The sequence below is a fragment of the Heterocephalus glaber genome, unplaced genomic scaffold (assembly GCF_053883595.1).
Source record: "Heterocephalus glaber isolate CG9 unplaced genomic scaffold, H.glaber_assembly_v1.0 deba00001729, whole genome shotgun sequence".
Lineage (NCBI taxonomy): Eukaryota > Metazoa > Chordata > Mammalia > Rodentia > Bathyergidae > Heterocephalus > Heterocephalus glaber.
Window position 1 is genome coordinate 15,328,987 of NW_028258440.1, and position 25,108 is coordinate 15,354,094.

The window sequence follows — 25,108 nt, forward strand, 5'->3', positions numbered from 1 at the left end:
TTTTGCATGCTATTGTAAAAGTTGTTGTTTCCCTAACTTCTCTCAGTGAGTTTGTTATTCGTGTACAGGAAGGTGAGTGTTGACCTTGTATCTAGCTACTTTACTTTACTGAATTTGGTTATTAAGCCCAGAAGTCTTTTGGTGGAGTTTTTGGGGTCCTCAATATAGAGTATCATGTCATCCACAAATAATGATAATTTAACTTCTTCCTTTCCTATCCTTATTCCTTTTCTTTCTCTTGTCTAATTGCTCTGACTAATGTTTCCAGAACTATAGTGATAAAAGTGATGATAGTGGACATCCTTGTCTTGTTCCTGATTTTAGAGTGAAAGCTTTCAGTTTTTGTCCATTTAGTATGATGTTGGCTGTTGGTTTCTCATAGATGACTTTTATTCGATTGAGATAAAGACCATCTATTCCCATTTTCTGTAGGATCTTTATCATAAATGGGTGTTGGACTTTGTCAAATGCTTTTTCTGCATCTATTGAGATGATCATATGTTTTTGTTGTTTTGGTACCGGGGATCGAACTCGGGACCTTGTGCTTGCGAGGCAGGTGGCAGCACCACTGAGTTAGATCCCCGGCCTGATCATATGGTTTTTGTTCTTGGTTCTGTTAATATGGTGTATTACATTTATTGATTTGTTTATGTTGAACTATCACTGAATCCCTGGGATGAATCCTTCATGGTCGTGGTGTATAACCTTCTTGATAATTTGATGCATTCTGTTTGCCAGTGTCTTTTTTTTTTCCCCCAGTAGATTTTTGTGTCTAGTTTGTTAGGTAGATTGCCCTGTAGTTCTCTTTTTTGGTTGGATCCTCCTCTGGTTTTGATATTAGGGTAACACTTGCTCCCAGGAATGAGTTTGGGAATATTGCTTCCCTTTCATTTTCATTAAACAGTTTGAGAAGTAGCAGCATTAGGTCTTCTCTAAATTTCTTGTAGAGTTCAGCTCATTCTCACAATTTAACTGTGCTCCCTGTCTTCCTTCTTGGTGTCCCCTGCTCCCTTTCACTGCCTGGCCTGGAGAATTCCCACTCACCCTTAGTGCTTTAAGTTGAATTTGTTTCTCTGGAAGTTATTAACTCCCTCCCCTTCCTCTACTCCACCTCATTCCTCCCATCTAGGCTGGGCCAGGAGTCCCTCCTTTGTATTTCCATAACAGCCTTTTTTTAATTTTAATTTTTTATTAGTACATGTTTGCAGTACAGAATGATTACAGGAATCATGGGAAGTTGGTACATGCACATCACACATCTTAATTCTTTGTCCCATAGCAGCCTTTATTACTCTGCCCTGTAATTGTCTGCCTCACCCACTATGTCAATTGAGAACTGTTTGAGGGCAAGGGTTGTCTTGTATACTCAGTGACTTGATCATAAAAGGCCCTCAGGCAAGGTTTGTTCAGTGTTTACCTAGATTTTGCTGAGAGAAGGAACTCATTTCTACCTCCTGTGATGATCAGCCCTTGGCTGAGGGTCCAGTCGAGGAATCAACTGATACCTGAAATGTGTTTTGCCTGCTATTTTGACACGCCTTCTGGATGATGGCTTGAACTGCATGCAAGCTTGGTCTCCTTTTGGGCACTGTGATTTGGCTCATCTCAATAAACGGGTTATTTTAATCCTTATTTTTTATTCTTCTGGTGAGTCTTTTCTAAACTTGTCGATTTTTTGAGACTATTTTATAACATATCTACTAAACAGTAAGATATGAGAGGTACTGTATTTGTTTTTTTGTTGTTTTTGGGGGGTTTTTTTTTTGGTACCGGGGATCGAACTCGGGTCCTTGCACTTGCGCAGCAGGTGGCGAAACCACTGAGCTAAATCCCCGACCCTAGAGGTACTGTATTTGACATTAGTGAATTACTGGATTAAAGTCTCTATGCCTTGTGACTTGGGCAAGAAAGTTTACATCCTTTGCTGAACCTGTTACTCATCTGCAAAATGGGGATGGTACCTGACCTATCTCATGTGCGATTATGAAGATAAACTAAGATTGTGTACGTGCTTTGAAATAAAAGGAATCAAAAGGAATTTTGTATCAGTTCAGTATTCCCTCACAGCATCCAGAACCATGCCTTGCTGAGAATAGTTCCTCAATACATTTTTGTTGAATGACTAAATTGAATTGGCAAGAGAAATAATGCTGTTGGTGGGAATAAAAGACGTTTAATAAAATCAGGAAAAATAGATGACTTGGTATTAAAAATTTCCATGTGGTAAGTGATAATTCAGAAGTTGGGTATTTATGGATAGTTCTAAACCAGTGATGGTGAACCTTTTAGAGCTTTCAATAACAAATAGCTGGCTGTGGCACACATGCCATAGGTTCACCACCACTGTCTGCTTTTTGCTTTGGTTATTATGAAAAGTTAAACATCTCTCTTTTTCTAAATGTTAAACTTGTTTTCACGTGATTTTTGTCAGGTGAGATAAACTGTCAGTCTTGATTAGACTCTGACTATGAAGTCCTTAGAAGCAGCATTGACCCTAGGCAACACTGTCAGGTCAACATGTACTCAAAAATCTTGCCTTCTCTGTTAGTGATCTTAACCTTCCTCACCCCTCACTGCAGTGTCTTCTAGTTTTTTTTACCTCAGACACTTTCCACAACTTCTGTATTAGCCACCCCCCAAGAAACACTAACCTTTAAGCAGAGCTAGGACTCCTTGGCTAACTTACATTTGAAAAAGGGATTCCATGCAAAGGAGGTAATGTTTTACCAAAGGAGTGAATAAAAAATTTTAGGCATTAAAGGGAGTGCCAGAGCTTGTCCGCCCCATTCAAATCACAAGGCACACTTACTTTACCTACAATTTTGTTATCAACCTTGGAAGTATGTAAAATCACCCGGCAAACTTTTTTTTTTTCCAGTACCGAGGATCAAACTCTGGACCTTGCGCTTGCGAGGCACGCGCGTGTGCGGCGCCGCCGAGCTAAATCTTGGCCCTGGGGCAAATTTTTTTAAAATGCTGATAATTCGGGGCGGGGATTTAACTCAGCCGCACTGCGTCTGCCTCGCAAGTGCAAGGTCCGGAGTTCGATGCCCGGTACCGGGCGGGGGGGGGGGGGATGCTGATAATTGAAGCCCTACACACAGAGCTTCTGATTGAATGGGGCTAAGTTTGGTTCTGGGCAAAGAGTTTTCTTTCTTGGTACCGGGGATTGAACTCAGGATCTTGCACTTGTAAGGCAGGCGTGGCGCCACTGAGCTACATCCCCGGCCCCAGCAAAGATTTTTTTTTTTTTTGTACCAGGGATCAAACTCCGGACCTTGGACTTCCAAGGCTGGCGGCAGCACCACTGAGCTAAATCCCTGGACCCCCCGGGCAAAGATTTTTTTTAAATTCCACAGGTGATTCTATGGTGCAGTCAGATTTGGAACAGGAGATGTAAACTTAAATTGGCCTTTTGCTTGTGAGAAAGTGAAAAACTAAATGCCATTAGATCAAACATTAACTACTTATCAATCCAATTATTTAAATACAGGTTAGCCAAAAATTAAATATTTTTATAAGATAATATTACACGAAATATAAAAACGACAATTTTATCCGATGTATTCAATACAAGAATCGACTGGTTGAAATGACACCTCCCTGAGCAACACTGGGGAGTCAGTACATGAACAAACGCGCTGCCCAAGTGATGCTCGCTCGGGGTGAACTGTTAAGTGGTTAAAGCAGAGTTGCGGAGGGGACATGTAGGGCCTATAAGAGCCACTGATAAAGTGAACAGAAGGTTAAAAATAGGCCCAGCGACTCTATAATAAGCAAGTCCTTGGCAGTAACAAAAGGATAAGTAATCTGTGGCTGGTCTGATTCCCCGATCCCAGACTCCTGGGGGAAATGGCCTGCTCCTAACAGCCCCTCAGTCAGCTTTCCAGATGGTGCACAAGAAAGGCAGATAAAAATCTCTGAGCTAAGTGGCCAAGCTCGAATGGCTGATGTACCATGTCAGTCTTAGGTAGATGAGATGATTTTACACAGAAGATAAAAGGTTTTGTTAAGTGTGAGATTTGTGTTATCTATTTACATTTTACTTAGTGCTTATAGGTTCAACATTTGTTTTGTTCTGCTTTTTTTTTTTTTGGTACCTGGGATGGATCTTGGGACCTTGTGCAGCAGGCAGCAGCACCACTGTGCTAAATCCCCAGCCCCCAACATTTGTTATTAAGTTCCTTGCTCTTATAAAGCAAACTCAGGATAGGAAAAGGATGAATCACATCATATAGTTGGATTATCTTTTGTTTTTGTTTTTGTTTTTTGTGACAGGATCTCACTATGTAGCCCAGGCTGGCCTTGAACTTGAGGTGATCCTCCTGCTTCAGCCTCCTGAGTGTTAGGATTACAGTGTGCAGCACCAGGCCTGGTGGTTGGATTATTTTTGCTTGATCATTTTTGCTTGATTTTTGTTGGATCATTTCCTCAGACATACCATAGCAGTCCACTGCTGTTGATAGCATAACAAAACCCTTATTATGATAAATCTATAGAATCTCAGCATGGCATGGTTTGCTTTTTTTTATACTGACAAAGGGGGTTATTGGGGGTGGGTGAAAATGATCAAAGTATGTTATGTGCATTTATGAATCTGCCAAAACTAAACATATTAATCTATATAACCAATAAAAAAGTAGATTCAGAAAATAGACCACTTTACCCAGCTGTTCCTCCCTCACACGTGCTAGGCAAGCACTCTACCAGTAAGCTACATCCCTGGGCCTTTTTATATTTTTATTTTGAGGCAGGGTCTCAAATTGCTGAGGCTGGCCTCAAACATGTTATCCTCTTGCCTCAGCTTCCAGAGTAGCTGGGATTACAGGTGTGTGTCACCTCACCCCACTTATTTTTTCTTGACATAATCTTAAACAATATTGGGTAGTCTCCTGAGCAAGTAGTCTCTCCCTTTGTGTGTGTGTGTGGGGGGGTAGTACTAAGGATTGAACTCAGGGCCTTTGCACTGAACTACATCTCCAGCCCTTTTATTTTATGCTTCATTTTGAGACAGGGTCTTGCTAAGTTGCTAAATTGCCTGGACTGGGTTCAGACTTATGATCCTCCTGTCTCAGCGTCACAGAGTGCTAGGATTATAAGCTATTTTCTCCTTCTTCTTTTTTTTTTTTTTGGTACCGGGGATCGAACTCGGGTCCTTGCACTTGCACAGCAGGCGGCGAAACCACTGAGCTAAATCCCCAGCTTTTCTCCTATTTTTAAGGAAAATTCCACTCAGTGGACAAGGCTTCCAGGAGGGCTGTCCTGTGGCAAGGCCCTGCTATGACATATCTGGAAAGGACATAAAACAAGCACCCTGTGGGATCTCAGTGATCAAACAAGGCAAACAGGGTACACTCTGCCTTTTTAGGGAAATGTCTGTAGAAATAGGGTAGTAGACATTAGGAAAAACAGTGCTCATTTGTATTTCTTCTTTCATGCATATATTTTCCTTTATAAATAGCTTGGTTAAAAGTAAGCCAATAATAACTACACCTCATCTGACAACACTGTAAAGTTTAATTAATGTTTCTAAGGTATGAGTTGGACTCACAAGATAAAAGATTCTATATATGGAAAATGTATTAAGTGTCTGATCTAGTTTAGTCTGATGATGGCTATAATTGTATGATGTTCTGCATTACACATCTTGATTATTGTGGGTTCAGTGAGTTCAACCTTGAAAAATATATTTTAACGTTGAGAATGTGTTTAATTCGGTTGGCAAATATTTGGGTGTATAAAATATATGCTTACGTTTTAGCTATCCCCAAATAGTTGATATTCACATGAGCATGCACATGCGCGCGCGCACACACACACACACACACACACACACACACACACACACACACTGGGGATTGAACCCAGGGCCTTCTCATGTAAGACTTTTTTTTTTTTGGTACTGGGAATCAAACTCAGGACCTCATGCTTGCCAGGAAGGTACTGTGCTGCTGAGCTACATCCCCAGCCCAACATGTAGGACATTCTTACATTCCCTAGCCCTCCTTCCTTTTTGGGGGAGGTGGGTACCGGGGATCGAACTCAGGGCCTTCACTTTCGAGGCAGGCAGCGGCACTGGTGAGCTAAATCCCCTGCCCCCCCTTCTTCCTTTTTTGAGACAAAGTCTCACTAAGTTGCCCAGACTGGGCTCAAAATTCTAATCTTCCTGCCTCAGTCTTCCAGAGTGATGAGATTATAGGGTGTGCCACCATGCCTGGTGCAATTAGTTGATTCTTTTTTTTTTGGTACTGGGGATCATACTCAGGACCTTGTGCTTGCCAGGCAGGTGGTGTGCTGCTGAGCTACATCCCCCGCCCAATTGATTCTTGACTTAAAAGACATTTCACAAGACAGTACGGGAGGTTTTGCCTCTTTTAAATTGATGTGAGGATTCAAGAAGAAACACACACAAGAAGAAACAAAGTTCTGATTCTCACTCATATATTAATATGTAAGTTGTTTTGTGCCACAAACTGTGAATGTCAAACAAAAAAGTCTTTAAGATTGCATATCTAAACTCTTCCATGAAATTGAAAAAGGAGCATTGCCAAACTCATTCCTTGAAGCTAGCATTATCCTGATACCAAAACTAGAAAGGACTCAACAAAAAAGAGAAAACTACAGGCCAAATTTTAAAATGAACATAGACAAAAAATTCCTCAACCAGCCACGTGTGGTGGTGCATACCTGCAATCCCAATACTCAGGAAGCTGAGGCAGGAGAATTGCTGCAAGTGTGAGGCCAGCCTGAACTATATAGTAGACCATGTCTCAAAAATTAAAAGAAAGCAAAAGTAAATTGATAAATGTAATAATACATTACATACACAGAAGTAATAATACAAATCACATGATCATCTCAATAGATGCAGAAATAGCCTTTAACAAAATCCAACATGCATTCATGATTTTTTTAAATGTTAAGAAAATAGGTATAGAAGGACCTTACCTCAAACTGATGAAAGTCATTTATGACAAAACCACTGTCAACATGATATTAAATGGGGAAAAACTGAAAGCATTTCCTCTAAAATCAGGAACAAGACAAGTGTGTCCACTTTCACAACTCCTGTTCAATACAGGACTTGAAACTTTAGCCAGAACACTCAGGCAAGAGAAAGAAATAAAAGAGATTCAAATAGGAAAGGAAGAAGTCAAACTCTCCTATTTGCAGATGACATGATCCTTTACATAGAAGATCCAAACAACTTATCAGAAGAATCTGGATGCTAATAAATTCAGCAAAATGATAGAATACAAAATCAACACTCAATAATTAAGTGTTCCTGTGTACCAACAATGAACACAACAAGAAAGAAATCAGGAAAACAATTCCATTCACAGTAGCTCAAAAAATTAAATACTTAGGAATTAAAGTAACCAAGAGAGTAAGTCCTCTACAATGAAGATTAGAGTGTTTTGAAAAAAGAGGTTGAAGAGGATATTGGAAAATAGACGCCAAGTGTGGTGGCACACACCTGTAATCCTAGCACTCAGGAGGCTGAGGCAGGAGGATCACCACAAGTTTGAGGCCAGCCTGGGCTACATAGGCAGTTCAAGGCTAGCCTGAATTACAGAGCAAGACCCTGTCTCAAAAAGAAAAAAGAAAATGGAAAGACAGCCCCTCTTCTTGGATAGGCAGAACCAATATTGTCAAAATGGCCATATTATCAAAAATGATGATCTGGGCATGGTGGTACATGCCTGTAGTACCAGCACTCAGGGAAGCTGAGGCAGAAGATTGCCGTGAGTTCAAGGGCAGCCTGAACCACATAGTGAGACCCTGTCTCAAAAAAAAAAATATGTAGATTTAATGCAATTCCAGTCAAAATACCAGCAGCATTTTCACAGAACTATAAAAAATTATAAATTTTATATGAAACCAGACAAGATCCAGAAGAACCAAAGCAATCCTGAGCAACAAGAGCAAATCAAAAGGCACTATCGTGCTCACTTCGGCAGCACATACACTAAAAAGCACTATCATTTCAAAGTATACTACAAAGCTAAGTGATAAATACAGCATGGTGCTGGCACAAAAAGACACACTAACCAATGAAATAGAGTAGAAGATGCAGGGCCAGGGATTAAGCTCAGTGACACTGTGCCTGCCTCGAAAGTGCAAGGTCCTGAGTGCCAGCCCCACCCCAGTACCAAAAAAAAAAAAAAGAATAGAAGATGCAGAAACAACCCCAAGCACCTTCAGCCAGCTGATTTTCAACAAAGGACCAATACAGTAATATATGCTCTTTAAACATCATGCAGGGAAAGCTGGTTACCCATATGCAGAAGAATGACTTTAGACCCATATCTCTCACCCAGTACTAAAATAAAATCAAAATGGAGCAAAGATCTAGATCTAAAAGCAGAAACATTGAATCTTCTGAAAGATAAAATAGGTAAAACTCTTGAAGTCAGGCATAGGCAAGGACTTCCTGAGGAGAATCCCATTTGCATGAGATACAATACCAAAAATCAAGAAATAGAATTAAATTAAATTAAAAAGATTCTGCACAGCAAAGGAAACAATAAGTAGAGTGAAGAGACAACCTACAGAATGGGAACTCCTCAGAGAGAAGACTAATATCTAGAATATATAAAGAAGACAAAAAATTAGAACCTCCACAAATAAAAGACCAAATAAAAAATGGGAAATTAAAATGAATAGACATTTGCTTTCTGCACTGCCAAGGCAGGGGTCCATACGGCATTGTTCTTGATTCCCATCGTAACTTAAAGGGAAACTTTCACAATGTCCAGAGCCCTTGATGTCCTGCAAATGAAGGAGGAGGATGTCCACAAATTCCTTGCCACAGGAACCCCCTTAGGTGGCACCAACCTGGATTTCCAGATGGAACAGTATATCTACAAAAGGAAAAGTGATGAAATCGACATCATAAATCTGAAGCGGACCTGGGAAAAGCTTCTGCTGGCAGCACAAGCCATAGTCACCACTGAAAACCCTGCTGATGTCAGCATCATATCTTCTAGGAACATCAGCCAGCAGCTATGCTGAAGTTTGCGGCTGCCACTGGAACTACTCCTATCGCTGGCCACTTCACTCCTGGGACCTTCACTAACCAGATCCAGGCAGCTTCCGGGAGCTGCATCTTCTGTTGGTTATGGATCCCAGGGCTGACCACCAGCCCCTCACGGAGGCGTCTTACGTCAATCTGCCTACCATTGCTTTGTGTAACACAGATTCTCCTCTGTGGTACGTGGACATTGCCATCCCGTGCAACCACAAGGGAGCTCACTCAGTGGGTCTGATATGATGGATGCTGGCCTGGGAAGAGCTGTGCATGAGTGGCACCATCTCCCATGAATACCCGTTGGAGGTCATGCCTGATCTCTACTTCTACAGGGATCCTGAAGAGATTGAAAAAGAAGAGCAGGCTGCTGCTGAAAAGGGTGTCACCAAGGAGGAATTTCAGGGAGAATGGACTGCACCAGCTCCAGAGTTCACTGCTACTCAGCTTGAGGTTCCAGACTGGTCGGAGGGTGTGCAGGTGCCCTCTGTGCCCAGTCCACAGTTCCCTATTGAGGGCTGGAGCACTCAACCGGCCACAGAAGACTGGTCTGCAGCCTGCACTGCTCAGCCCACTGAGTGGGCAGGAACCCCCACTGAGTGGTCTTGAGCTGTTTGTTCTGCAGATGCTTAAGCAAAATGGAAATGAGATTGATGGAAAATAAAACACAAGTTTCAAAAAAAAATGAATAGACATTTACCATAAGAAGAAGTACATATGGCCAATATGTACATGAAAAAATGTTCAGCATCTTTGACTAGAGAAATGCATATCAAAACAACATGAGATTCTATCTTACTCCCATAAAAATGGCCATTATCTTTTTATTTTATTTATTTCTTTAGTTATTTTTTTTTTGAGACATGGTCTATGTCCAGGCTGGCCTTAAACTCACAGTGATCCTCCTCCCTCAGCCTCCCAAATTCTAGGATTGCAGGTATGCATCACCACACCCAGCAAAACGGCCATTATCAAGGACTCAAAAAATAACAAATGCTGCTGGTGTTATGGGAAAAAAGGAACCTAATTGTCAGTGGGAATACGAACCAATACAATCACTATTGAAAATCAGTATGAAGATTCCTCAAAAGACTAAAAATAGAAATTCTATTTGATCCAGCTATACCTCTTCTGGCTATCTTCCCAAAAGAATTAAAGTCATAATATTACAGTGATATATGCGTATTCATGTTAGTAGCCACATATTTCACAATAGTTAAATTATGGAAGTGTCCAAATGTCCATCAACAGATGAATAAAGAGGATATGAGATATATATATATATACACACACACAATGGAATACTATTGAGCCATAAAAAAGATAAAATTGACTCATTTGTAGGAAAATAGATTTTTTTTGGTATCGGGGATCAAGGATCAAACTTGGGACCTTGCACTTTTGAAGCAGATGGCAGAACCACTGAGCTAAACCCCTGGCCCAAAATGGATTTTTTTTTGAGACAGGGTCTTGCTATGTAGTCCAGGCTGCTTCTGAAGTCACATAACCATGGCTACCTAGCCCCTCGCACCACCAGGCTGCTGGATCAGTTACCTGTGGGCTGGGACGGGGTGGGAGAAGCAGCTCTCGCAGGGTGCTTCCTCCTCCCACTGTGTGACTGTGAGACCCTAGGCCTCTACTTCCTGGTCCGTGAAATGGGGTCACAAAGCCCAGGGTTGAATTCACTCATTCTTAAACATTTATTGAGTGCCTACTGTGTTGAAGGGCTACAGATCTGCCATTGAAACAAGCATTAAAAAAGGGACTGGGGATTTAGCTCAGTGGTTCCGCTGCCTGCCTCAAAAGCACAAGGTCCTGAGTTCGATCCCTGGTACCAAAAAAAAAAAATACACACACAAAAAAAATTTATTATTATTTTTTTTTGGTACGAACATTGTGGTGAGAGGTTATACCATTGGTATGGCATTGGTAGTCCTCATGCTCAGACTATCAAAGTGGACTATAAACAATACTATTATACCATCGAAAATCTGGATCCAAGCTCTCACTATGTGATTACCCTGAAAGCATTTAACAATGTGGGTGAAGCCGTCCCCCGTATGAGTGTGCTGTTACCAGGCCACACACGGGGCACTGAAAACCAGACTTTCAGAAATGCTTTTTTTCCATTTGTTGCTCAAAAGTGTGAATAAGATGCTTTACATGATAACACAGATTTGGCAGTGTTCTTGTTAAAAGTTAATCTCTGTGCTTTTTTGTTCTTTAACAAAGCTTTTACTTTAGACAAAAAAAAGAAGAAAGAAACTCATGTTCCTGAGGTGCCAAGCTCTCTTCATGTTTGCCCACTTGTCACTAGCATTGTAGTAAGCTGGACTCCACCAGAGAATCAGACCTCAAACTTGTGACAATCCTCCTGCCTCAGACTCCCTGGCATTACAAGGATGTACCACTGTGCTCCACTATGGATGGATCTTAAGACCATAATGCTAAGAGAAGTAAATTGGACATAGAATTTTTTTTTGAGACAGGGTCTCACTGTGTAGTTTAGGCTGGTTTTGAACTCACTATGTAGCCCAGGCCAGGCTCAACCTGGTAGCAATCCTCCTGCCCCAGCCTCCTGAGTGCTGGGATTACAAGCGTGTACCACACCCAGCAGACATAGAATTTTAAATATTGTATGGCTTCTCTAATATGTGAAACCCAATATATAAATAATGTAAGGAACAAAATGAGAAAGAGAGAGAGGAGAGAGGAGAGAGAGGGACAGAGAGAGAGACAGGGACAGACAGAGATAGAGTAGGAAACAGGGAAGTAAACTCTGGAGATTGGAAGGGGTCTGGAGAAGGAAGGAGAGGAGAGGGGAGGGGGATAAGGAGTAAAACTGAACAAGATGCAATATGTATATGTACCAATTCTCCAAGCTGAATGTAAATATTGTGTATCACAAACATATACTAATAAAAATTATTTATTTATATTAAGATTGCTAAATATGGGGCTGGGGATTTGGCTCAGTGGTGCCACTGCTTGCCTTGCAAGCTCAAGGTCCCGAGTTCGATCCCTGGTACCAAAAAAAAAAAAAAAAAAAGATTGCTAAATATGTGAGGATCAATCTGGCACAAAATAAAATGAAGCTATAAAATGTCAAAAGGAAGATAATTATTAATCACTTAAGAAAAAAAGAAGTTATTTTTCTTCAAAATTCACTTAAGGATATTTCATGGAGAATTTAAATAGTAAATTACACTATGGGGTCATTCAAAGGGAGCTCAAGAGCCAAAGGGTCTGAACTTACAGAACTAAGATGTTAACTCAGATGAATGAACAGCTTAGATAACCATGTAATCCTGGGAGCTATTATTTCTAGAATGCAGTTGAATACTCACAGGCATCAGTTATCCTTTCGTTCCATATAAAAATTTGTCTTTGTATGGCAAAAGCAGTTTTCTCTTGTCTTTATGTCCAGTCCCTTCAGTGGCACTAATATTCGTAAACTGAAAACTAGGTGGCAGTTCCATGCACCATTCAAAGGAATGTAACTACATGAACTAAAACAATCTTGTTCATTACCTCCTGAGAATTAGTTAATTCTCCTGCAGCATTTCTTCATTTTCACTGAATGAAACATTCATTAAGTTTTTATTCTTCCACAGTTGTTCAGCATTGTGTGAAATATGAAACACAAGAAAGAAAGAAAAGAAAGAAAGAAAGAAAGAAAGAAAGAAAGAAAGAAAGAAAGAAAAGAAAGAGGAAAGGATTAATGTTTTAGAACATCTTCCTTGGCCTTCTGAGCTTACTACCTCATTTTGGGCAGGGAGAATTATATAGTATATTCAAAACAGATACAAGTGCTTTCATCTGTCCATTATCAGGCCTCTGTTTTTCTTTTTCTGAGTCCTAAATTCTATTAAAGCCTTCCTTTCAGCAGGCTGTAATTAAACAGCACAAAGATACTGGCTGATAATGCCCAAGGTGGTAACTTTCCAGAAAGATTTTCATTTTAATCAAGGACTCTTTTTAAAATTTTTTAATCAAAGTCTCACTATGTAGTTCAGGCTAATATTAAACTCACTACATGGCCTAGGCTGGCCTTGAAAGTTTGCAGCAATCCTCTTGCCTCCTCAGTGCCAGGATTATAGGTGTGAACCACCATGCCCAGCTCTCCAAGGACTTTTTAAGAAAGATAAAAGTGGGCCTTTTTAAACGAGGTTAGAAAGGTGTGCAAGGACCTATTTACCTACCAGAAGCTATACCACGCATGCTGCTTTCACCCAAGTCACAAGTCTGTCATTTCCCTCCTTCTGAAAACCTAGCTTGCTGGTCTCACTGCCATCTACCACTGCTTACAAGATGGGTCCTGAAGTTCTTGGCTTGGTGCGCTAGGCACTATTGGGCCTCATCTTCCTTCTTCATAAATAGACATCCTACTTTCCAGCCTCACTGCACTTTCTGTTTCCATATACTGGCCAAGCCCTTTATCAACATCTTGCTTTGCCCTTGTCACCACTGCCCAGAATGTATTCCCCTAACCTCTTGCCTTTTTTTTGGCAACTCCTACTTTGAGACCTGGCATAAAAATCATCTTTTTGATTCTTCTGTACTACTCCAGTACTGGGAATTGAGCCTAGGACCTTTGCACTAAGCTACATTTTTAATCCTTTTTTTTATTTTTTTGAAACAGGATCTCCCTAAATCGCTAAATTGGGCAAGCTGGGCTGGAACTTGCAATCCTCCTGTCTCAGCCTCCCAGAGTGCTAGGATTACAGATGTGTGCCACCATACTAGGCTTCCTCAGCCTTTTATGAAAAATCTAAGGGCCAGGGATTTAGCTCAGTGGTTCCGGCTCCTGCCTCACAAGTGGAAGGTCCCAAGTTCAATCCCCGGTACGAAAAAAATAATAATAATAATAATTCTGTAGATGACCTTTTGGGCCAGGGATTTAGCTCAGTGGTTTCGCCACCTGCTGCACAAACACAAGGACCTGAGTTCGATCCCTGGTACCAAATATATATATATATATATATATATACATACATACATATATATATATATACATACATATATATATATATATGTATATATATATATATAGGTACTGGGAGTTGAACTCAGAGCCTTCTACTGAGCTTCATCTTCACCCCTTTTCATATTAAAAAAAAAATTTTTTTTCGGTATCGGGAATCGAACTCAGGACCTTGCACTTGCCAGGCAGGCACGGTGCCACTGAGCTACATCCCCTGCCCTAAAACATTTTTGAGACAAGGTCTCGATAAATAACCCAGACTGAATTCTAATTTGTGATCCTCCTGCCTCAGCCTTGGAGTGCTGGGATTACAGGAGTGTGCCACCAACCCCAGTCTTTGGAATTTTTAAAAATTATTTTTAATATTTTATTTTTTTGTTAACAGGGATCGAACTCAGGACCTTGCGCTTCCAGGCAGGCGCGGCAAAATTTATATTTTTTGAGGCAGGATCTCACTATGCAGATCATGCTTCCTTGAACTATATAGCCCAGGTTGGCCTCCAACTCAAGGCAATCTCCCTTCTTCAGCCTCCTGAGTGCTAGCTGGGATTACGGGCTTGAACCACCTGGGGGAGGGGTCTTGTTTTGCCTCTTTGCACTGCACTTTGTACATTTGTTAGATATTGCAGACGTTAGTTTTTAAACTATATGCCCTCACTGGCTTCTCAAAGGCAGGGACCTGGCATAGTTTCTGGTATATAAAGTGTTTGCGTACATGTTTTTCAAAAATTTTTATTTTTATTAGTACATGTTTGTTGTACCTAATGATCCACATTCCTCTGGGGAGTTGGTACAGGTACTTCACCCACCTTAATTCTTTTTTCATCCCCCCTTCATCTCTTGGCCCCTTCCTACTTGCAAAAGATGTATTTCCCTGTTTGTTGAATGTTTATATAGTTAGAATGATCAACAGGTTGGCAACATTTAGTTTTCATTCTCCCCCTCTGAGAATGCCCTAGGATTCAGTAAAAACTCCCAGCAGGGAATTTACAAAGTTTATTGTTGCTAATTCAACCAAATCTCTAGGTTTTTTTTTTTTAAATTAGTAATCAAATACAAAATTTGGGCTCTGGGAACACAATGGTAGGAAACACTGACCTTTCCCAAATTTTCCTAAAATGTCTCCTTTGAGACAGTGTAGAAAAGGAGATTTTGTAAAAGAAGGAAGTGGGTCTTAGCTTTGTTTGGTTTACAAATTACTGAGTAAATGGCTGATGGGTGGGGGTTGAGGGAGGCTAATCCTTGGAGTGGTGCTGGGTGGGGGGCTGTTTCTTGGCCAGCCATCTTAGAAAATACTCTTGGTAGGAAGGTAAAAGGATTTCCAGCTGTTACTAGCGAGAAAGGCCTCAAAATTCAGGCCCTACTCAGTATTAGGTCTGTAATGTCCTTGACATAAAAGAGAATTTGTTGCTCCACCGAATCAAAAACTTTTCTTACTATCTAAGCTCTTTTTCTTCTCCTTTTCTACTTTAACTTCGAGACATTCCCTTCTGGCACAGGCATAATAGCAGGATTATGTTTTCCTCTATTTCGGGTTACTCCCGCCGCCTTGCAACCCCTCCTTATTCCTTTATCTCTTTCAAAGTTTCCATTCTCCTGTTCCCTTACTTTTTACTCCCTCCTTCCCTCTCTCCTCCTCTTTTTTCCCAGCTAGCTCACCCCGCCCCTCGCCGTCATCTCCTCCCCTCTCCCTCAGGCTCCTTCGAGCTCCTTCTCCCACCACCCCCAACCCAGGCCTCCCGCCCGCCTCAAATCCAGAAAGCTCCAATCAGGCGCTCCGACGGTGTCTCCAAGGCCCGCCCCCTCCCCTTTCCACCCCCCCCTTTATTCCCTCCCCCACCCCCACCCCCACCCCCACCCCCACCCCCACCCCCACCCCCACTCAAGTCCTGCGGACCAGGGGGATTCGGGATCTGGGCGCTATGAAAAGTGTCTGCCCAGTCACTTCCGGTAAGGGCGCTGCGGCGCGGAGCTCACCACGAGACCGTTAAGGAAGGGGTGGGAACTACCGCTGGGCCGGGGTACGAGGGTGCTGCCAGGGAAGGGAAGACGAAACAAGACTGGGAGCTAACGTGAGCGTTCTGGGCGCTTTAGCTGTCCCTTTCCCACCGGCCCACTGTCAGCCGGCTCCTCAGCCCCGCGGGCGACTGCAGTCCTTCCCTTCACCCCCCACTCCCGGAGAGAGAGACACCGCCCCTCCCTCGGCGCAGCGTGACCGGAAGTGGCGCCATCTTTAGTCTCTTGTGCTATTGACAAGATCTGGTTCTTTCCCCCTCCCCTTCCCCCTTCCCCCAACCACAGCAAACCCCCCCCCCCCAGAGAAGGAGAAAAGGAGGAGGAGCTGCAGCCTCGCAGACTTCTGAGTCGCTCCTGCAGAAAGGGGGAAGAGAGATCGAACAGCAGGGGAGGGGGGACGGCAGGGCCGTTTACCTGTCTGCCTCCTCATTCGCTCCCCCCCCACCCCCAGTTCTGCTCGCTCTTGGTGTCAGCCTATCCGCCTTCCCAAACCTTCCCATTCCCCCCGGTGTGCTCCCCCCTTCACTTTCCTGCTCGTCCTCTGTGTTTCTCCTCTCTTCTTTCTTCCCTTCCCCCTCTAGCATTGCCACTTTCTCTCCTACACGCACGCAGGCATATAAACGTAGGGTTTTGATGCTCCTCTGCCTGTTGACCCCGCTATTTTCATGTTTCCAACAGGTTTTTCTTCCCCCAATCCCTCAGCTGCTGCTGCTGCTGCTGCTCAAGAGGTCAGATCTGCCACTGATGCTAATACCAGCACCACTCCGCCCACCTCTGCCAAGAAGAGAAAGTTAAACAGCAGCAGCAGTAGCGGCAGTAACAGTAGTAACGAGAGAGAAGACTTTGATCCCACCTCTTCCACTCCTTTACAACCCAGGGATTCGGCTTCCCCTTCAACCTCGTCCTTCTGCCTGGGGGTTTCCGTGGCTGCTTCCAGCCACGTACCAATACAGAAGAAGCTGCGTTTTGAAGACACCCTGGAGTTTGTAGGGTTTGATGCGAAGATGGCTGAGGAATCATCCTCCTCCTCCTCATCACCAACTGCTGCAACATCTCAGCAGCAGCAATTTAAAAATAAGAGTATATTAATCTCTTCTGTGACTTCGGTGCATCATGCAAACGGCCTAGCCAAATCTTCTACCACCGCCTCTAGCTTTGCTAACAGCAAGCCTGGTTCTGCTAAGAAGTTAGTGATCAAGAACTTTAAAGGTAACCAAGGCCGTTATCCATAATCACCTACTAAGGATTTGACACTTGAGCAGTCACGTGCAGGTTATGTTACTGCATTAAACAGTATAGAGGTGGCCTGATGTTTTATGCACAATCAGTGAGGTGGAGAGAGGTCCTCTTTTTGCTGGAGGGTTCATTTTCCGTGGGTGATTAGTAGACTTGTGCTGAAACGCACACCTGGTGTTTCTGTGCAGTACTTTCAAGTCTCTCTCCACCTGTTTTATCCGTCTGTAATTCCTTATAACATTGACCTTCTACAATATGATTGATCTGGGTTTTACAGGTGAGGAAATTTGTATTCCAAAGAGTTTTATTTATTTCAGGTGCATAGTGAACCTTGGCACTACTGAGATTTTTATTTTTCTGCTTCTCTAGGCCACATTCTCCAGTCTGTAGAAATTCAAGTAGCACTGGTGATCTTCCTGTGCTCAAATAAAATTTATAAGTAGGTTTATAATGTTGAGTACTATAGTCATGAGACTCTTGGAGAAAAATATTTAGGGTCTCTGCATTACTTTCCAATGGTAGAGTTTGGAAGTGAAAAAATACTGTGTACACAGAAGTACCACTAAAGATACAATTAGTACATTTTTCATCACCAGAATGGGTTTTAGAGTATTGATCTACAGCTCTTAGGAAAATTTGCTTATGTTGTGTTTGAGTTATGTGCTTGACTTACAGTAATATGAATTCATGGATGCAAATATAAAAATCAGTGTTTAAAACTATTATCTGTTGAATGTGTTTCTATTTTTCTAACTTTACCACCCTAACTGGCCAATAATAGATGCCAAAATGTTCATTAAATGGAGAAGTAAATGAATGAACTAAAGTAATTTACCGTGTAAGTGCCTTGTCACTAAATATTAGTTTGAGAAAATTACATTCTCTATACTTCAATTTTAGTGTAGAAATAAGGAATATGTTCAGTTTTGTCTCAAGCACCAGTTATCGTACTGTATTTGTCTATTTTTAACTTTTTATATCACTCCCATCCTCAGGTTCTCGAGCGTTGTATTCTTTCTAGTGTAATAGTATAGCTTTCTAAAGTGAATATGAATTGTAATTGACTGTGTTCATTATTTCACTTATAGATATATTGATTTAATAGCCAAAAAATTTTAAAAGATGGGCTATGATCCTAATTGCATTTACAAATTGATTTAAGAGATTTTGTTTATTTTTCTCTCCTTCCTAAAGTAAAGACATATTATTAAATTTGGATGCTTTCATTTGTAAAGATTACTCGTAGCTGGCCAGTGAAGTTTAAAGCCTTGATTAAGAGGCTTCTTTTCATTCTGAAAATGTTGCCTAGGTTTTGGAGTCATTTGGATGTTTTAATTAAAAAAAATTTTTTTCTGCTTAGAAACAGTTTAAAACCTGAGTTAAGGTATTTCTCTCCATTTCTGTAGATGCTGCATAAATTTGGGGGTTAAACAGACCTGGATTAGAATCCCAGCTTTGCCATTGACTAGCGAGGTGACCTTGGACAAGCTTACCAACTGAGTTTCAGCCTCAGTTTCCTCAGTCATAAAATAGGAATAATAATACTCCACGGCATTGTTGAGAAGATTAAGAAGTTTATAAAATACTTTGCACATAGTAGGCTCTCAATATTTTAAATCTTAGGTACAAGATTCATGTCAACTTTGGTTTTATGTATGATAGGATAAGAGCAGGATCATTACATGTGCCTTGCTTTAATTTTTATTGTTTGAAGCAATACAATCAGTAGGGGATTTAAAAAACTTCACCTTCAGTTTTTTTTCACCTTCAGTTTTAGTAGATGAATCAAAATGACTTGAACAGTATTCTGAATTTTATTTATATTGAGTTTAAGTGTAGTAGTCACATTAATATTTAGACATAATAGTTATACCACAGTCACCCTAAAAATAGCAGTGCTGTTCTCTTTTATGGATTGTACTTTACTATATCCTACCTATTATTCTAATGCCAGTCTTTCATATGTCATCTAGATAAACCTAAGTTACCAGAAAACTACACAGATGAAACATGGCAGAAACTGAAAGAAGCAGTGGAAGCTATTCAGAATAGTACTTCAATTAAGTACAATTTAGAAGAGCTCTACCAGGTATGTATTAATGTGGATAACCAGATTTGATTTACTGCACATAAATTGTGGGATGCATATGGTTTTTACTTTCTGAAATGGGTCTTTAAGTACACTCTGGTTTCCTTTCATTATAATTTCTTCATTGATCAGTGCACTCTTTTATAATCAGACCACATACTCTTGGATAAACTGTGGGTACAAATTGGACCCTTCTGCTAAGGGTTCAGTTATATACCCTGGTATAATAGAGGCTTTATCTAATGAAATCCTGCAGCATAGATCCGAAAGATGATTTATGGTGACCTGTCATTCTATTGTGACAATTCTTGCTTTGATATAGGTGAGTAACACATTACTCACCTATAGGAAAGGCCTCAAGACATGCATGTATTCTTCACAACTTTTATTATGCTGCATCCTTATTAGTAGCTTTTTCCCATTGTATTCTTTGCTTTTGATGTTTGTTCTATCTCTTGGTCTACAAGGCACACCTTAGCCTAGAAATTAGCAGCAAGTTATAGCCCAGCAACTTAGTATGAGATTCAGATTTGTTTCTTTTGTTTAACAAATTGGTCTCTATTAAATATGTCAAGCAATTACTGATTTAGACTTGCTACCAAGAGAGTTTGCCCTACTGTGTTTTGACACAGCCAGTTGAAGCAGTTATTTTCTGTTATTGAATGAGCAGTTTGGTATTAAAAAATATTTCTGAGTATAGTAGCTTGATGAGTACCTTGTAAAAAATTACGTTAGTTCAATTTATAAGTAGTTTTAATTTTTGTATTTTAGTTGCAGAGGTAGTATTGTGATAAATGAACTGTGGACTAGGTTTGGGATCTAACTTTGACTGCTGTTATTTTTGTGATTTTTGACAAGGTACTAAACCCTATTGTTTCCTCCTCTCTAAAATAGGGGAAATAATAGCTGCTGTATCTTCCTTTCAGGGTTACTTAAGAATCAAATAAGATGTTTGTGGAAAAATACCTTAATGAAGCACTATGATATATAAATGTAAGATGATAGCATTAGTCAAATTTTTTCATGAAACAGTACAGTATAGCTTTCTCACTTGGAATATATTAGTTGAGATGACCAATTTCTATTGCAGAGAGAATTAAATGAGTCAGTGAGTGCAAAACAGTACTGAACAGGTAGTGACAGTGCTACTTAATTGTCAGCTGGTAGCAGTAATAGTAAGCTGTTATGTAAGGATAAGTCCATCTCATTTGGCTCCCTTAGTATATTACATATGTGGCTCCTGAGTTGCACAAGAATAAACATAGAATTGTGGATCTAGAGTTGGAAAGGCCTTCAGAGATCATGTGGTCTAGTACCTTTTCTTCATATAGTGTGTGTGAGCACCTGCACAGCAGATTCATCTCTTATCTCATTTAAACATTACAGAAATTGAGTAGATTCATAGTAATTATCCATACTTTATTAATGAGGAGACTGAGTCGCAGAGAAGCTAACTAACCTGCCCAGAGTTATATTGGCAGAACATGGGGAGTCAAACTCAAATGCTCAATTCCTAGTCTATTTGTCCCTCCAGTACTACCTCACTAATAACACAACATTTTACCTGCTGCTGTAGTCTTGTGCTTGAAGCAATTGAATTGTTTTACTTTAGGAAAAGAAATGTTCGTTTGTGTGTACATGGGGTGTTTATTTAGATGTGCTGTTATACAAACTATTTAATTTCAATAACATATTTAGTATTTATAACAAATGTTGATTGTTGTTGTTAATGAACCCTCTTTCCTTTGAATATCTTTCCTGAGATTTTGATTTGAAAATATTTTCCTTGACGAATTGATTCTGTTAAATCTTTTTGCTTCAAGAGTTTATGGCTTGCATTGTTTTTACTTTCTTATGCTTCCGAAGTTTTACTTCTATTTGTTCAGTTGCATTTCTTTAGCCTAGTCACAAGTGTTATAACTTTTCACTGTTTGCATTTTTCATACTACTTTACTGCTTCTGCCATAACACATTCAAAAGCATTTGTTTCTAGATCTTTTATTGGTTTTTGTGTTTGTTTGTTTTGAGGCAGGGTTTCCGCTATGTAGTTCAGGCTGGCCTTGAACTCACTATGTAGCCCAGCCAACTCGAAGCAATCCTCCTGCCTCAGCCTCCCGATTGCTGGGATTATAGGCATGTGCCACCATGCCTAGGTCTTATTGTTTTTGACCATAATTTTATAAATGCTGCTTTGTTTTTTGTTTTTTTGAGCCAGGGTCTCACTATGTAGTTCAGGCTGGCCTTGAACTCAATATGTAGCCCAGGCTGGCTTTGAACTTGCAGCAGTCCACCTGCCTCAGCCTCCCGAATACTGGGATTACAGGCGTGCGCCACCATGCCTGGCTATAAATGCTGCTTTGGATTGTTCTCAGATTATTTTGAGATGTCCAAGTTCAAAAAAGAAGATAAGGAGGTGAAGTTATTTCATAATGCAGGTACTTGTTTTTGATTCACTGAAATGTAATTTAAAAATCTGTAGTGACACAGTTCTCCAAACCCTTACAGCATTCTTTCCCTGAGGTAAATACTTGCTGGCATATCTTCATCCATAACTTTTTTGCATGAAAATTCATTTTGTTTTTTTGGCATTAAAGCTTAAACATGGAAGTCTCTGGGGTGGGTTGTATGTACTGTCTATTACGTTTTAGTTTCTAGAAAAGAACATGCTATTCAGAGTGCATTTACAATAAGGAAACTGTCTTTTTAATTTTATTTATTTGTTTTTGTTTTTTGTTTTGTTTTTGTTTTTTGAGGGGGAGATGGAGTCTCACTATGTAGTTCAGACTGGCCTTGAACTTGCAACCATCCTGCCTCAGCCTCCAGAGTGCTGGGATTACAGTCATGAGCCACCATGCCCAGCTTTGTATCACTTTTACAGGTTTTTTTTTTTTTCTTTTGAACTCAGGACCTTGTGCTTTCCAGGCAGGCGCTGTGCCACTGAGCTAAATTCCCGGCCCCATATTAATTTTAAATGAGAGTTATACCTGAGTTTTAAAATTCTTTTTTTTTTTTTTTTTGAGACAAGGTCTCACTATGTATTACAGGCTGGTCTTGAACTTACTGTGTAGTTCAGGCTGGCCTCCAACTGGTGTCAGTCCTCCTGCCTCAGCCTCCCAAATGCTGGGATCACAGGCATGCGCCCTCCATGTCCAGCTTAAAATTATTGTTTCTTGACAACTTTGAAATCTTGGAGGAGTGAGGCAGTGGTTAATATTTTGGCTTTAGTTTCTTTGGTAGTTTGCTTTTTTGTTGTTGTTAGGTTTGTTTTGTGTTCTTTTGTTTGAGGCAGGGTCTCCCTATGTTGCTCAGGCTGGTCTTGAACTCCTGGTCTCAAATGATCCTCTTGGCTCAACTTTCCAAGTATCTGGGAGTACCAAGTTGTTTGTTACTGATTGACTGCAAATAAACCAATGGTTAAATGTACTAATTTTGGTTAATTTCCGTACTTTATATTACAGATCTGCTACTAATCATAAAACTTTCTGCAAGTTACTTCTCTAAGTCTTGGTTTCCTCATTTGCAAAACAGGGAGTCTTAACACTACCTATATGACCAGGTTGTTTAGCTTTAAATAAAATACTGCAAAAAAGTACTTTGCATAGTCTCTCCTACATATAGGTTATCATCAATGATAATAAATACTTGAGTCTTTAAAAAATAAATCTTTTTTTTTTTTTTTTAGTTTTCTGAGACAAGGTCTTGCTATTAGTTCACGTTGGCCTTGAACTCACTATGTAGCCCAGGGGGACCTCGAACTTACAGCAGTCTTCCTGCCTCAGCCTCCCAAGTGCTGGGATTACAGGCATGCACCCCCACGCCCGGCATAAAAATAAATCTATTTAAAAATTACATTTTATTTTGGAGCTCTGTAGCCACAGATTTTAAAATCATAAATCCATACTAGGCCAGAACAGCTGGCTGATAAATAGATTACATTCCAAGTATGCTTCAGTAGACACCATTAGTGAAATTGAAAAATAATAACTCTCTAGGAACTGTTTTCCTCTGCACTTCTCAGGTATATGTCCTATTTTTATGTTCAGTATCTTAACAGTTGGAAGTTTTGTTTTGAGATGAGTTTTTTACCAAGTAATATTTTAAATAGTAAGATTATTTCCCTCATGTTCTTGGCTTTTGTATAACTAGCTGCATAGTGTTTTAAAGTCAGCTGCCCTTTTTGGAACTGATAGAAGTTGATATATGAGAGTATAACATATATTGTTAGTATAAATGTCTAGCTATTATCTTTGAAGGCAGTCTAGTCTGGTGATGGCAAACCTTTTTGGGCTTTCAATGATAACACCCCGCTGCAGCACGCATGCTATAGGTTCACTACCCACTCGCTAGTCCATATTTCAATTCTGATGAAAATAATTTTATCCATTGTTAATAATGGGAACTCTGGTTGGCCTTTTCTGAAATAATCTTAAATAATGAACTTTTCTATTAATGATTCATTTATATAGTAGGTGACCACAGGACAGGAAGCAAATTGTGCATCCATCTCGATATAAGTTATTACCATTGTAAAGTCTGATTATTTAAGCTGCCAATGGTTATAGGAGAGCAAGTTAGATTCTTAACAGTGTTGGTCACTAGCTGTTGGATTCTTTGTAAGTCTAACTTCTGTCAACCTGTTGATGTTTTTAGACTTAATTTGTTATGTGTTATATGTTTCGCCTTTTTTAATGAATTGTTGTCAATACTATCACTGCTATTTTTTAAAACTGCAATTATAAATTCTTAGTCCTTGATGATTTTCAGGTCTACTTAAGACCTGTGTATTAGATGTGAAAATGAAAAGTAATTTAAGTTTCATTGTATGATTGGTTTCTTTTCTGCAAAAAGATATAACTTATTTTACTACTATTATCAATTTTTGAAAAGTTTTTTGGTATACTTTCCCCCCTTTTTGGAGTTGAAAAATTAAGATCCAACCCATTAAGCAGAGGATGAGAGTTTAGCACCATGGTGGGAATGTACTATCTATCTGAATGTCTGTTAAGTAAACCTTTGCATTTTACTTACTTCTTTTTATTTTATTTAGGGTGTGTTTTTTTGTTTTTTGGGTTTTTTGGGTACCGGGGATCAAACTCAGAGCTTTGCATTTGCAAGGCAGGTGGCAGGGCAGGTGGTGGAAGCACTGAGCTAAATTCCCAGCCCTAGGGTGTGTTTTTTCAAACAGTTTTGTTTTTTCTTTTCTTGAGACAGGATCTCACTTTGTAGTTCAAGCTGGCCCTGAACTCACCACTATGTAGCCCAGATTGGCCTCAAACTTGTGGTGATCCTCCTGCCTCAGCTTCCTGAGTGCTGGGATTACATGCATGCGCCACAACACCTGGCTAAACAAGTTTTTAATGTGTGTGGAATTTGATGGAGGGGCCTGGGATTTGGAGTAATAAAGGTTAAAAGCTTTCTAGAATATGTTTTATATCTGGTTGCTTTCAGAGGATTTAATACCTCATTTGCCACTAATGGGGAGCTTAAGTAAAAAGAAATTTTATTTAAAGGACTTGTAAAACTATCTAGAGTATGTTTAATACAAATAGGTATGTGTGAAACCTGAGGTGATTTTAGCAGTAAGTATATTAGACCAAACTCTAGAGATTTCCAAAGTGTTATTTAGTGAAATGTAAAATAACTAATGTGTTTCAAAAAGCACATTTCAGAGATCTACAGTAAAATAGAGCCTATCCCAAACTCGTAAAGTAGTGATTTAAGACTTTCTTATTCCTGTTTCTATCCAAGCACCTAA

General features: G+C 40.2%; 1 protein-coding gene and 1 pseudogene across 11 annotated transcripts in view; both read left to right on the forward strand.

The window, feature by feature from the left end:
- Positions 1–25,108, forward strand: part of Cul4b (cullin 4B) — a 140,467-nt gene that overhangs the window by 80,310 nt on the left and 35,049 nt on the right. For 7 of the 11 annotated variants that reach the window (XM_021252008.2, XM_087199805.1, XM_021252006.2 and 4 more), the window contains 2 exons: positions 16,707–17,237; positions 19,238–19,353. In XM_021252008.2, coding sequence (XP_021107667.1) covers positions 16,707–17,237; positions 19,238–19,353 — 647 coding nt within the window. Of the gene's footprint in view, positions 1–15,883; positions 15,963–15,997; positions 16,085–16,706; positions 17,238–19,237; positions 19,354–25,108 lie in introns of those variants that run through there. The other 4 variants (XM_087199807.1, XM_087199808.1, XM_087199809.1 and 1 more) reach the window with 3 other exon arrangements.
- On the forward strand, positions 3,087–10,907 carry LOC147821601 (small ribosomal subunit protein uS2 pseudogene; annotated as a pseudogene).